This window comes from Puma concolor, chromosome D3 (genome assembly GCF_028749965.1).
Source record: "Puma concolor isolate L17-30 chromosome D3, mPumCon1.1.hap2, whole genome shotgun sequence".
In the NCBI taxonomy this organism is placed as follows: Eukaryota; Metazoa; Chordata; class Mammalia; order Carnivora; family Felidae; genus Puma; species Puma concolor.
In genome coordinates, this window is record NC_141678.1 from 9,534,741 (window position 1) to 9,547,853 (window position 13,113).

The 13,113-nt window shown below is 43.0% G+C and overlaps 1 protein-coding gene across 1 annotated transcript in view; it reads right to left on the bottom strand.

Annotated features, from left to right (window-relative positions):
• Nucleotides 1-2,683: 2,683 nt before the first annotated feature.
• BRAP (BRCA1 associated protein) overlaps nucleotides 2,684-13,113 on the bottom strand; it is a 29,341-nt gene continuing 18,911 nt past the window's right edge. Inside the window, exons 10-12 of the mRNA XM_025933419.2 lie at nucleotides 10,901-10,990; nucleotides 7,504-7,607; nucleotides 2,684-5,077 (exon numbers count right to left, since the gene is read on the bottom strand). Coding sequence (XP_025789204.1) covers nucleotides 4,714-5,077; nucleotides 7,504-7,607; nucleotides 10,901-10,990 — 558 coding nt within the window. The 3' untranslated portion in view covers nucleotides 2,684-4,713. The remainder of the gene's footprint in view (nucleotides 5,078-7,503; nucleotides 7,608-10,900; nucleotides 10,991-13,113) is intronic.

Here is a 13,113-nt window from a genome sequence, read left to right on the forward strand (position 1 = left end):
CTTAATGGTGCTCAACTGCCCCCAGGCCTCTAGGGAAGGTCTGGACTCTTGGCCCATTGGGCCATAACCAAGGGATTGAGAATTTACAATCAGGAATTGAGAGGGCTGAAGGAAGTCTCAGTGCACTTTTTTTTTTTTTTTTTTAAATAGGTTTCATGCCCAGCGCACGTGGGGCTTGAACTTACCACCCCGAGAGAGCAAGACCTGAGCTGAGATCAAGAGTCAGACACTCAACCAACTGAGCCACCCAGGCCCCCCCAACACCATTCCTTTTTAAATGAGGAAACAGATGTACAGGGAGATTTGGTCTGGGATCTAGTGCTCCTTCCAGACCAAAGATGGCAAAAGACATCTCCACAGAGGCCAGGTCAAACATCTCTGCATTTATTTTGAGGCTGGATCTGAAAGGAGTTTGGGGCCAGGGGATTTAGAACACGGTCTGAAAAGAAGCAAAGCTGCTTTAGTTCACTTAGTGCGCGTGGTAATTAGCCTTGGAGTAACAAATGTTATCTGCACCAGCGCAGCTCCGTGCCAAGTACCAAAACCACATTTTCCAGATGATTCCAATGAGAAGTTTCTGACCCGAAGCAATTCAACATTAGGCCCCAAAGACCACAATCATCTTGTACAAAACAGCAGATTGTTCATTTCTCCCTGGCCTTCTTTAATGCATTGAGAATGCAAAATCCAGATTAAGGACCAATTGCGGCGCCCCTTTCGTGCTCACCTAAGCTTCCAGAATTATAATAAGAGACTGCTCAATGTTGGTGAAAAGCATATGAGCTAAAATGCTGCTGAGGTAGTTTTGGCTTCTGGGAGTACAGCTTTCAAAATGAATGTCTAACAGAACCTCATATTGTTAAGTGCCTGAGCATTCCGGGGAGGGCGCGAGTCCCGGGGAGGCCGGATAAAAAGGGTTACCAGTAAGTGGTAAATGGTTACTATTACCTTTAAGTGATGAAAACAAGGCATGAAAGGGTTGATTATAACATTAATCGGGATAAAGAGGCCACAACCCCTCCCCAAAAATAAAAGGTAAAAAATAAAAGAAGCTTTATGTAACTTCCCTGAGGTCTCCTAATGCACCAATGCAAGAATATTTTTTGTTTGCTCCAGGGTGACTAAAGCGAAGTGCTTGGGGGTGAAAATGAACTTCATGTTACACAGGATGAGACACTTGGCTTTGGCTCCAGGACAAAATGGTGGGGGGTGGGGGGGAGGGTTCCTGAAAGGAAAGGCTTTTCTTCCTATTACTACTTCACACTTTTCCTTTTCACTTCACTTCACTCTTTTAACTTCATATATATATATATATATATATGTACGTATATATAAAATACGTACGTACGTATATAAAATATATAAAATAAAAAAACCAAAAAAAACCCCATATACATGGGTTTTATATATATATATATATATATACATATATATATATAACCCATGTATATATGGGTTTTTTTTTTTTTTGGTTTTTTTATTTTTTAATTTGAGAGAAAGAGAGGGAGAGAGAGAATCCCAAGCAGGCTCCACGCACAGCATGAAGCCCGATGCGGGCTCGATCCCACACCATGACCCTGGGATCATGACCTGAGCCGAAATTGAGTCCGATGCTCAACTGAGCCACCCAGAAGCCCCTAAAATTTTTAACTTTAAAAGCTACATCTGTTGGTGTGGACACTATACAGATATCCTGGAACTCCCACTTCCAGAACCTTCACAGGCACAAGTGTAAAGGACTGGCCAGAAAGCAGAGGCCTGTTGGAGAACACTTGGTGGCTTCCTAAACTCGCTTAAGGTGATGGCCAGGTCTCTGAGTAGTTTAGATGTCCCCCAGCACCATTAAGGAGCAGGAGCTGGGTCTTGAGAGACTCCTGAAAAATTTCCCTTCTGCTGCCAAGAAAGAAATTAACGCAGCAGAATTCACCGCGGCAGTTAATTCAGCTTTATCCTGGAGAAAATGAAATAGCTTTCCTCAAATGGGAGAGTGGCTTTCCTTTTTTAGATAAGCCCATTGACTTCATTGCGGGAGCCCAAGCTTGCCACCAGCCCAAGCTACGTGGCAGAACGCACAGCAGCCAAATCAAGGATGGTATTTGTAACTTGTGTATCCCGACTGTACCAGGAGAGGGGTTTCCAAGTGATGACAGAAGGTTGTTCATTCGTGATTTGCCAAGTCCTCTACATTCAACTGGCTGGCTGTTTCAATTCATTTCTCAGCCCTTTTGCTTAGGACAACCTACCTCCCCGTGCAAGCGTGGAGAGGGTAGTTGCTTCAGGGCCTTGTCTTACCCAGTGTATCCTAACAAGTCACATTTGGGACAGTTTCAAAAAATAAAACCACCTCGGCTTGCTAGAAGGCCTGGTAAAAAGTCTCAGGCCTACCTACACGTTGATTGCTTTGCATTTGTAAGAGTTGTGTGCCGGGTCTCATCCTATCTCGACCCTTTAAATTCAGATAATTTTCCTTATTCTATATTTGGTTCAGCTACTTTTTATTAGTTTGGGAAGCTGGAGCAAAGGGGGGTAGGAAGATGAATAATCTAGCTGCTCACTATATTGTTGAGGGGATGGTTTTCGTGCTGTTTTAAAATTCAGGTCATTGACACCTTCTTAGGTTATTTAGATACAAGCTCCCAAGCAAATGTCAACCAGTGAGACACAAATTTCACACGGGGCAGAATCATTTCAAAGTTCGGTTATTTTAATGCAATTTCATTGTTCAAGGTAGTACGGATATCTTAAGTGGTTCATTTCCATCCTGAAGAAAATACTAACAGTTTCTATCTTATGTAATTTTGTCAAAATCAAACATGACTCTTTGACCTTTTTCAAAAACACTTTCTTTATGTATCTTGATAAGATGCTTTTTCTGGAAAACATTTTTAAACCTTCAAGTAGTTTGGAAACATTTGCCTATTTGCTCATTCCTCTGGGCACAGCCTTTCAGGGCACTTATCCCACCTGTACTGAAAACCTCTGTTCCCCCAGCTGGTGGTGGGGCTGCTTGGTGGAGGTGATCATGGGAAAATGAGGAACGAGCAAGCTTTGTAAACTACTTCTAATTCTCGTAATTAGTATGCTACGATCCACCCCAGCTTCTGCAAGGTCAGACATGCAAGACAAGTACTTGGCCAAAAAAGCAGGATTCTAACTAGTGTAAAAATAGATTTTAAATAAAATAGAATCTCTATAGGAAAGAGAATTAGGTTACGCTTTACATTCCCACTCTTGCTTTAAGGTGTCTGTATATGTAAGTCCAAGGGGCACTTCCAGAGTTGGTCTGCCCTAAGTAGAATTTGAGAATGTCTGAGTACATTCATTTCGCAAAGTTACAGGTGAGGGTTTCTGGGAAATGCTCCAGCGCATCCCACAAAAATGGATGGTGATTAGCAATACAGTTTGTGTGCTAACAAGGAACATGAAGGACATTTACGCCAAAGGGGATGAGGCCTAACCATAGGCTAAAAACAATTCTAAAATGTGACCATTGGAAAACTCTGGCTAATTCTAAAGCAGAAAACAAAACCCATCATTTCAGGGTCCAGCTACCCCTTCTGGAAGCTGAATTCCAACACGGGTCTTCCTTTAACTTGGCTTAATTACTGCGTATTATGAATTACTTGACGTTAAGGTTTCTAGAGAAAGTACACAGCCCCTCTGTTGGCTCACAACGAGCACTGCACGACTGTTTTAAAGGGGCCCTGTTAAAATTCTAATTTTCGGATTTAGAAACAGCCTTTGGTTGTATCTTGAAAGCATAACTGAAAATCTGCCCAAGCTCCCTCTAGCCGCAACCTGAGCATGCAGCCCAATCTTTTGTAAACATTCAGAAAACACTGATCCTAGCAAAATACACAATCAGCTAGTCAGAGGCCTCGCTGCCCATTTTCATATGGATGATAAATCCGCTTGCTGATTCTTGCTAGATGCTAGGACATCCACTCTGAGATCGGAGTCTTAGAGCAACCATTCAGCCTCCTCTTTACTTGAGGTTCATAATGTGGCCTGGAGTCATCGAAAATAAACAAAGTAGAAGCACCACCATTTTCCCTACACTGAGTCTGCTCAGCCTGCCCCAGGGTTGTTTGTTTTTCCTGGCTAGTCCTAGAGCAAAAGAAGGCTGCTGTGACAGGCTAGTGACTAAAGGTTTACAGGCCCAGCCTCTTTTCATATGACATTCAACCAATTCTTCTTCCCAGACGCAGGGAGGGGATGACAAGGACGTCAGACTAACACTGGGGAGTTTTCATAAATCCTCAGCGGCCAGTGCAAACCTCTCTTTAAAGCAGCTGCTAGACCTCAGGTAACGTTACCTTTGAGGTTACAAAAAAAAATTCGACATCTTAAACCGACCCCAGACCTGAATGTCAGATACACGGACTCAATAAATACAACGGAAAAATGCACAGCAGAGCTGGGGCTTCTATCAAGTAGGAAGGCAAAATGGTCATTAGAATGTCTGAGGTTAGTGAACTACTACGGTTGAAAACAGCAGCCACCTTCTAAAACACGGCCCATCTCCATCGGTGCTCCTAGTCAGCAACCCCCTACGTTTATCACACCACACGCCAGCAAATGAAAGATCCAAACAACTGCGGCTCGGTCCTCACTTGTACTTATTTAAGGTCCGCCCTCACATTTAGCTGAAGCCCCAGCACACCCTCACTGCGCCAGGGAAACCAGTCTCAGGGACGTCTGTTTCTCAGAAGGTCACTTGCCCCTCTTGCTGCGGCCTTTCCTGGAGGGCAGCTTCCCGCTGCCCCCCGAAGAGGGGGCGCTGGAGGCTGAGGCCATGGCGATGTTGATCTGTCCCTCCTGGATTTCCTGCCGGGTCTCAGCAGGCAGGTGGTTGATCTTCTGCTGTGTCTCCAGGTAGAACATGACGTCACGCAACTGCTCCTGGATCTCGGTGATCTGCAGATCCTTCTGGTCACAGGTTTCCTTCAACACCCTCTCCTCCTCCTTCAGTTTGTTCTGCAGGAGGACTTGGTTGGCACGCAAACACTTGTTCATTTCCTGCTCCTCTCTGAGCTCTGTGGTGAGTTTGGCCACTTTTGTGTTTAGCTGAGTGCACCTTTTGCAAAACAAAGGAAGACAAAAGCATGTTTTTTCATTTGCCGACACAGTCCGCTCTCTGCTCTGGGATTGAACAGAGGCGCTGTGATCTCAGAATCCATTTAGGGACTGGACTCCTCCCTCCTGTGGCGGAGGGAGACTGCCACCACAGTCTCCACTGTGCTGCCACTGCGACTGCTGTACGAAGCAAGGATTCAGCTCTAGTCAGCGGCGTAACAGTTTTTCTAAGTCTCAAATTTTTCAATAGTGTAAATGATTCTATGATTCATGGTAAAACTTCTACTGCTCCTTTGTTTTGCAGTCTGTGGTTAAATAGATGGCTTACAGATAACAGCTACGATAAAGAAGTTATGAGGAAAAGTGACATTCTTGGAGAGTCAAGTGCTCTGACCTCACTGCATTTACTGGAGAAGAGTTTTCAAGAATAGGGAGTGCCTTATTCTTGATGCTCAATCTTACAAGGCAAGAATTACAAATTAAAGCATCACTGGATACCATTTTTATGTATCAGAATGCCAAAGAGCTCAACCGTGGGAAAAGAGGAAATTCCCCGCGTTGGCACTGGAGTGCGAACTGGTACAAACTCTTTGGAAGTCAGCGTGGCAGTAACTCTAAAAACCACAAGTTCACATGCCCTCTGACATACCTATTCTAGGAACTCATCCAATAAAATATATTCGAGACTGCACTAAAAGAAACATGGAGAAAAATGCCCATTGCACCATAGTTTATATTAGTCTAAGACTTGAGACAACTTTAAATGTCTATCAATAGGGGACCGGTTAAAATTATTAGGGAACCTCCATACAATGCAATACCATGCAGCCGTTACAAGTGTCAGTATGAAAAAAAAATCTCAGAAACGGAATATTTTACCAAACAGAATACCTAATATTATTCTATTTTTCTAGAAAAAAAGATATGTGAGACATTCAAATGGGTACAACAAAAGATCTGGAAGAGTAAATATTCACTGGTACCATCAATGAATAGTGGTAATCTTTAGATAGCAAAATCTACAGCCTGGAAGAAAACTTCCAATTTTAATTCTTTAATACAGTTGAATTTGTTAGGGAGCTGAAAGTATAGAATATTTTAATTTCTATTAATCCTGTAGTGTTGCTTTTAGAACAGTTTAAAAAAAGAAAAAAACCTATGGGGCGCCTGGCTGGTTGTCAGTAGAGCATGAGACTCTTTTTTATTTATTTATTTATTTTTTTCAACGTTTATTTATTTTTGGGACAGAGAGAGACAGAGCATGAACGGGGGAGGGGCAGAGAGAGAGGGAGACACAGAATTGGAAACAGGCTCCAGGCTCTGAGCCATCAGCCCAGAGCCCGACGCGGGGCTCGAACTCATGGACCGCAAGATCGTGGCCTGGCTGAAGTCGGACGCTTAACCGACTGCGCCACCCAGGCGCCCCGCATGAGACTCTTAATCTCAGGGCTGTTGAGTTCAAGCCCCACGTTGGGTGTAGAGATTCCTTAAAAAATAAGATATTTAAGAGTGTGAGGAAAGAAATAAAAAAAAGAAAATATTTAAAAGAAAAAAAAAACCTTTGGTGGAGAGTCTTGTGGGTGATGAAAAAATTCTGAAACAGATGATGGTGACAGTAGCAGGATGCTGTGAATGCCACTTAGTGCCACTGAATTATACACTTAGAGTGAATAGGACAAATTTTGTTATATAGATTTTACCACAATACAAAGAAAATCTATTAAAATAACTTTTGACAGTGGGGAAAACAGGTGAAGGGTACATGGAAACTCTTTGCACTATCTTAGCAACCTCTGTAAACCTGAATTTATTCCAGAATGAAGGTTTCTTCAAAAAAAAAAAAAAAAAAAAAAGCTCTTAAAAATTCTCCTTATTTTTCATCCACTGTCTGGAAGTAAAAAGCCAATTATTTTTGTGAATATACTTAAACTAGAAAGGTAATTTCCATGAGCAGCAACTATCCCCCCATATCACAGTAGTAGAGTATGTTCTTGCCATGCTGTTCTTGAATTTTTTCCTCCATATTCAACAACTCTGGCCTTTAATTCCTGCCCAAGGCCAGAATACAAACCATGTCCGGCTCAGACATATTCTCTCTCCTGCCAGTTCTCAGCCACCATGGCTCCGAGAAGCTGCAGCTCTGAGCACAAGGGAATTGCCCTCTACAGGCAACAGTGGAAGATATCTGCACATACAGCGAGCACAGACATCAGCAGAGAGCTCTGCATTCCACACGGCACCCATCTGGCATGTAATGCTGTCGTTTTTAATCAACAGGAAGTCACAGTAAGTTTGCTCCATAAATAGGGAGACCCCTGAAAACCTAGTGATAGGCACCCTTGAAAAGGAAAGCGTGTTCATAGGAATGGAGGAGATTACCTGTAAAAATGAAATAGCTAAGTTAAAGAAGAGACCAATTACACCTACTTTCTTTCCACAGACTGCTTTTCTTTTAGGAGATCATTTAGTCTGTGCTCCAGATTGTCACATTTCTCAATCGTTTCTTTAAATTTGGTCTTCATGTTGTTAATCTGGAAGAGCAAACGGAGATCAGTTTCACTTCAAAGAGGCATAGTTTTGTGGGGTCTCTGGGGCTAACTTCACAAGCGTTTTTTCAATGACCTGTCTGTAACTTTGATAAACCAAACTAAGAAAAGGTGAGATCATTTGAAAGAACTTCTGTAACAGAAATAAACATTTTGAGAAATGCTTTTTTTACCCCTTACTGTTTCTCTATACAAGGATGAGCAACGGATCACAGCTGAACGGCAAGTGAAACTGCTCAGAAGTAAAGAGTGAGCTTCAGGCAGTAAGGCAGGAGACAGTCTGTCAGAGGCCAGACCAGAGCCTCTTCTTAACTCACCACGTTTTTTTCCTCCTGAGATCACATTCCAAAAATTACTAACCAAATAATCTAACAAACTAATCTAATCCAAGAAAATTGTAATAATGGATTTTAACTGTTTGGGTCCCTACCCCCCAAAAAAACCTCATTATTAAATTTTCTCATGTACCATGAAGCCACATGGAACATAAGCAGTTCTTGTTTTGAGTTAATTTATAAATGCAATATAGAGAGAACGAATTCATGTTACATTGTCTTATAAACTGAAGAGAATTTTAAAATTCTGGCGTATTACGTGTCAGAAACCAAGAGTCTGTTGAAGTCTAGCTAAGCAGACATTAGATTCAGTCAGGTGTGACGATCTACCCAACTGAGAAATGCCTCACCTCTACCAGTCTGAGGACACAGGGAGAAGACTGGATGGGAAGTAGTGAGGCTGGGTGGATCGTGAGGCAGTAAGAGCTGAAAGGGCAGGAGCTGAAAGGGACTGAGAATTTAAATCCTATGGCCCAAGCACCAGCCAGATGTTTTGTAAGCAGTATCTCCTTTATATCTGATAAAAAGCCAGAGACTTCAGTGTGTCAACTTTATCAACAGGCTTACGGAAAGGTGAGGCAATATGCCCAAGGTTACCCAGCTAGAGCATGGTGGGTCTGGGACTGGACCCAAGTTCTAAACCTCTCTGCACTACATTGCAGGCCATAGCTGTACGGCAAAGGAAAAATGAGCTTTAGGCATTCGTTAGGGAATGCAGTTAATCCTAAAGGGTCTTAAAAGGCAGAGAGAACCCTAAGCTTAGCTCTCAAGGGTCTGCATGAAGTACTTTAGGTACCCCCCCCTGTGGAAACGCCTAGTACTGAGGCTGTGTTTTGAGTGTTCCTCCTAGGGACTCAGGACTTGACACCAAGTGGCAGTAACCAGAGCTCGTCCTCCTGAGTGCTGTCGGAGGCATGTCCTTCCCATGTGTGCTCTAACTAAGCCCCATTCAGAACCGGTACAGCAAGCGACCCTGAGTTCCTCTGGAAAGGCACCTCCACCACTTGGAAGGTTCTGATAAAAACTACATCAACAACTTTGAACTGAAGATCTTTTTTGTTTTTTTGACGTTTTTATTAATTTTTGAGAGACAGAGTACGAGTGGAGGAGGGGCAGAGAGGGAGGGAGACACACAATCCGAAGCAGGCTCCAGGCTCCGAGCTGTCAGCACAGAGCCCGACGTGGGGCTTGAACCCACCAACCGCGAGATCGTGACCTGAGCCGAAGTCGGACGTTCAACTGACTGAGCCATCCAGGCGCCCCTGAACTAAAGATTTTAAAGCTGGTGTTAAGCCTTCATTTGAGAACCTTGATTTCTCCTCATTTGTAGGCATACCCAGAAACTGGGGCCAACGGGCCTGACATATGTGTGAGCCTGGCCCTGCCTGCTTAATTCCAGGATAACCCTAGCTACCACACAGATGAGACCTGAGCCTGGCTCTGCAGTCCCTTTCTGAAGATCTAGTTATGCCAGGGACTCACAAAATTACTAAAATAATCATTTAAGGATTTATTTGTTTCATTGTTGTTATCTTATTTCAGAGAGAGAAAGTACGCATGCACAAGCCCATGTGCCTACATGGGGGAAGGAGGCAGAGGGGGAGAGACTCTTAAGGAGGTTCCGCACTCAGTGCAGAGCCCAACATACTGAGGTCGATCCTACGACCCTGGGATCATGACCTGAGCTGAAATTAAGAGTCGGACGCTCAGCTGACTGAGCCATCCGGGCACCCCAATTATTTAAAAAATTGAAAAGCCTGTATTACTACTAAGAGGATCAGTGAATTATGAACACTGTCCCTAGAACCTGAGAAAGGTTCTTGGAACTCCCATGCTATGTGAACCCTCAGGAGCTCACTGGTTTTCAAAATGCTTTCTTTGGAACCGTCAGGGTCCCTTGTACCTGCTGGAGACGATGGGAAAACCAAGCAGGTGAAGTTCTGGGCCCTCCCTCTGGGTTTCCACCAAAAACACACCACTTTCCTCTTCTACCTGGTGGAGGAGTGAGTGGCATCTTCTTTCAAGGATTTCGCTAAATTTGAAAACCTGTGTCCTAGACAAACAAGGCATCACGGGAACCACCGAAGCTCTAACACCTCGGCCTGATTTTCTTCTCTTCAATTTTGAAGGGCTCAGCACCATCTTGGTGCCACAGAAGCCCACACGCAGCTCCTCAAAGCAGCTGTTCCCAAGCTGACAAACCAACTGGCTGACTCAAATTACAAGTCTTCATGTACATACTTCTATTTTTTTAATGGAATTGCACAAGGCGCAGAAAACCTGATTGAATTAACAAACAAATCTCTTCCCAATCAAAAATACCAAAATACTCAAGTCTTTAAATCCAAGTTTTCTTTTTTCAGGGTATGTAGCAGGTATTTTGTTTCTTCCTATATTTAGTATAATACAGAGCTCGGCATACAATTTTAATACATTCTTTTCGATTTGGTAACCCTAGGTGAGAGTGTATGTTGGCTTCCCTCCCTTTCTTAAATAATGCTCAGCTGACAGCATTTGCAACAGCATATTTTTGCCTCTTCCTTTTCCTCATTTTGACTAATTTCATTCTCTTTGTGGTCTAGAATTTCTTGTTGCCTGACACTGCCTTCAGGGGCTATGTCTGTAATATAATGATGATGATTCATGTTTTTAACCACTTCTCTCTGGAATCCTGATCTAAAGTTAGATTACTGGGGTGAGCCGACTGATTCCAAATTCTTGTTTTCTTTCTTCTCTCCGCCGCTGCCCCCCCACCCAGGCTTTATTGAGATATAACTGACATATGACAAAGGTTTCTTTTTAGAGGCAAAACAATTCTCTATCTCTGTATCAGCCTAAGAATGATTCCAGCATTCCTTTTTTCTTGTATTCTGCCTTCTCCCATCCCAACATCAGATAGCCCTGCCATGTGGCACGTCAGCAGCAGTCCAGACAGAAACTTACTTCCTCTGCTGTGTCCTTCTCTATCCGAACTATCTTGTTTTCCCAGTAGATTCGTTGAGATTCCAACTGGCTTGTTAGTAAATACGAATACTAAAACAGAGAACAGACACCAACACATAAATCACTGTAGTTTCTGAATTTCAGTTAAAACCTGACTTTTATTTATTTTTATTAAAAAAACCAAAACCTGACTTTTAATGCCCTACAGAAGAGTAAATACAATCATCAGAACATGTATTACATCTTGGTTATTCTCTGCTCAACAAATCATGGGAATACAGAGATGTCAATTACACTCCTGACCTGGGGCTTACAATCTAGTCTGGACAAGAAAGCAGAGAAATGTACATTAGCAAATAAGTTTCTGTTCAAGCTAATTTTTTAAAATAATTTTTTAAGTTTATTTATTATTGAGAGAGAGAGAGAGAGAGAAAGAGAGAGAGAGAGAGCGCGAGCGAGCACAAGCTGGGGAGAGGCAGAGAGAGAGTGAGACAGAATCCAAAGCAGGCTCCCGGCTCTGAGCTGTCAGCACAGAGCCCCACATGGCCTGAACCCGCAGACTGTGAGATAATGACTTAAGCCAAAGTCACACACCCTACCGACTGAGCCACCCAGGTGTCCCATCAAGCTAATTTTAAGAAGAACCCCAAGGTTTTTAAATCAAAGTATTAAATCAGCTCACCCCCCTCCAGGAAGCTGTCCCTGTCCCTCCCAGCCTGGGATTAAGCACCCCTCTCAGCTCCCTTAGTATAGTGCCTGTCATTAACAGCACTTAGGATGCTAGCACTTAATCACCAGATCTCCCTGACTAGAATATGAACTCTTCGAAAGTGAGGGTTCTAACTTTATTTCTGTAGCCTCAGTGCCTGGCACATGCTGGATGTCAGGAAATGTTTGCTACCTGACTGCATGAATGAATGAACAACATGAATGAATGTGTAACTACTGAGAAAGGATAGATGGCTTATGACAGTAGGGTCTGGGAGGACATCTGAGAGAAGGAGAGATATGGGAGGGCTCTCAACAGAGAGGTGGAGGAGACAGGTAAAGACAGAGATCTGATTCCAGAGAACTACTGGACCCAGATGTGAGCTGTGGACATTTAGGATCTCTTCAAGATGAAGGACTAACATCAATGAGGCTAGGGTGCAAGGTATGGGCAGATGGGGCCTATAGAAGGCCCGGGGGCACCATACTGAGAAATGTGGGCCGTGGAGTAGCAACATGACATCTGCATTTCAGAAAAACCATTCTAAAAGACTAAAAGGAGATCTCAATGTGCTTGTAAGCTAGAGAAGAGAAGGAAGGTACAACAGGGAGAAAGGACAGATGGGAGAATGTGTGTGTGCCCCTAGAATGTACACTCCACAAGGGCAGGGAGTCTGTTCAATGCTGCATTCCCAGCACCAAGAAGACTGGCCCACAGACAGCAGCCCTCAATAAACATTTGTTGAATGAATATACCTAGAGTTAATGTGGAAGGGTTACTTCTAAAAACTTAATGTAAAAGGTTTAAACTTTTTCATATCAATACAATTAATCGTAAAAACATCAGCCTTACCTTAAGCCATTCTACTCAATCTATTAGACCATAAAAGTCCGGAGATGACCAAGCTTTCAAATATCCATTTCCTCCCAAGGCTAAGCTATTTGTTTTTAAATTTTATTTTAACGTTTATTTACTTTTGAGAGAGAGGGAGAGACACAGCACAAGCAAGGGAGTAGCAGAGAAAGGGGGAGACACAGAATCTGAAGCAGGCTCCAGGCTGTCAGCACAGAGCCCGGCGCGGGGCTTGAACACACAGACCGTGAGACTCTTAACCAACTGAGCCACCCAGGCACCCCTAAGCTATTTGTTTTTAAAGCAATCAGATTGAAATTAATACAAAACAAGACTCATTTTAAACTTTCCCTTCATTATCGTAACGTTTACAATATACTAATTTTATAGTAGGTGGGATTTACTACTACAGTGAAAAATCAGACTGTGCTAATTTTGTTGTTTCTTCAACTATATATGAATACTCCCAAATGGCTTTAGACATACATATGTAAACATCAAATTCATAAAATACATACTTTTGAGTATGTAAGCGTCTACTTCATAAAATGTGCAAGACATGTAAAAAAGCTTCCTGGGCATGGAAGGGTGCTACTGGGGTTTCCTCATTCTGACCTGCTCGGTTTCCAACTGCTACTGTGATGCCAACAGG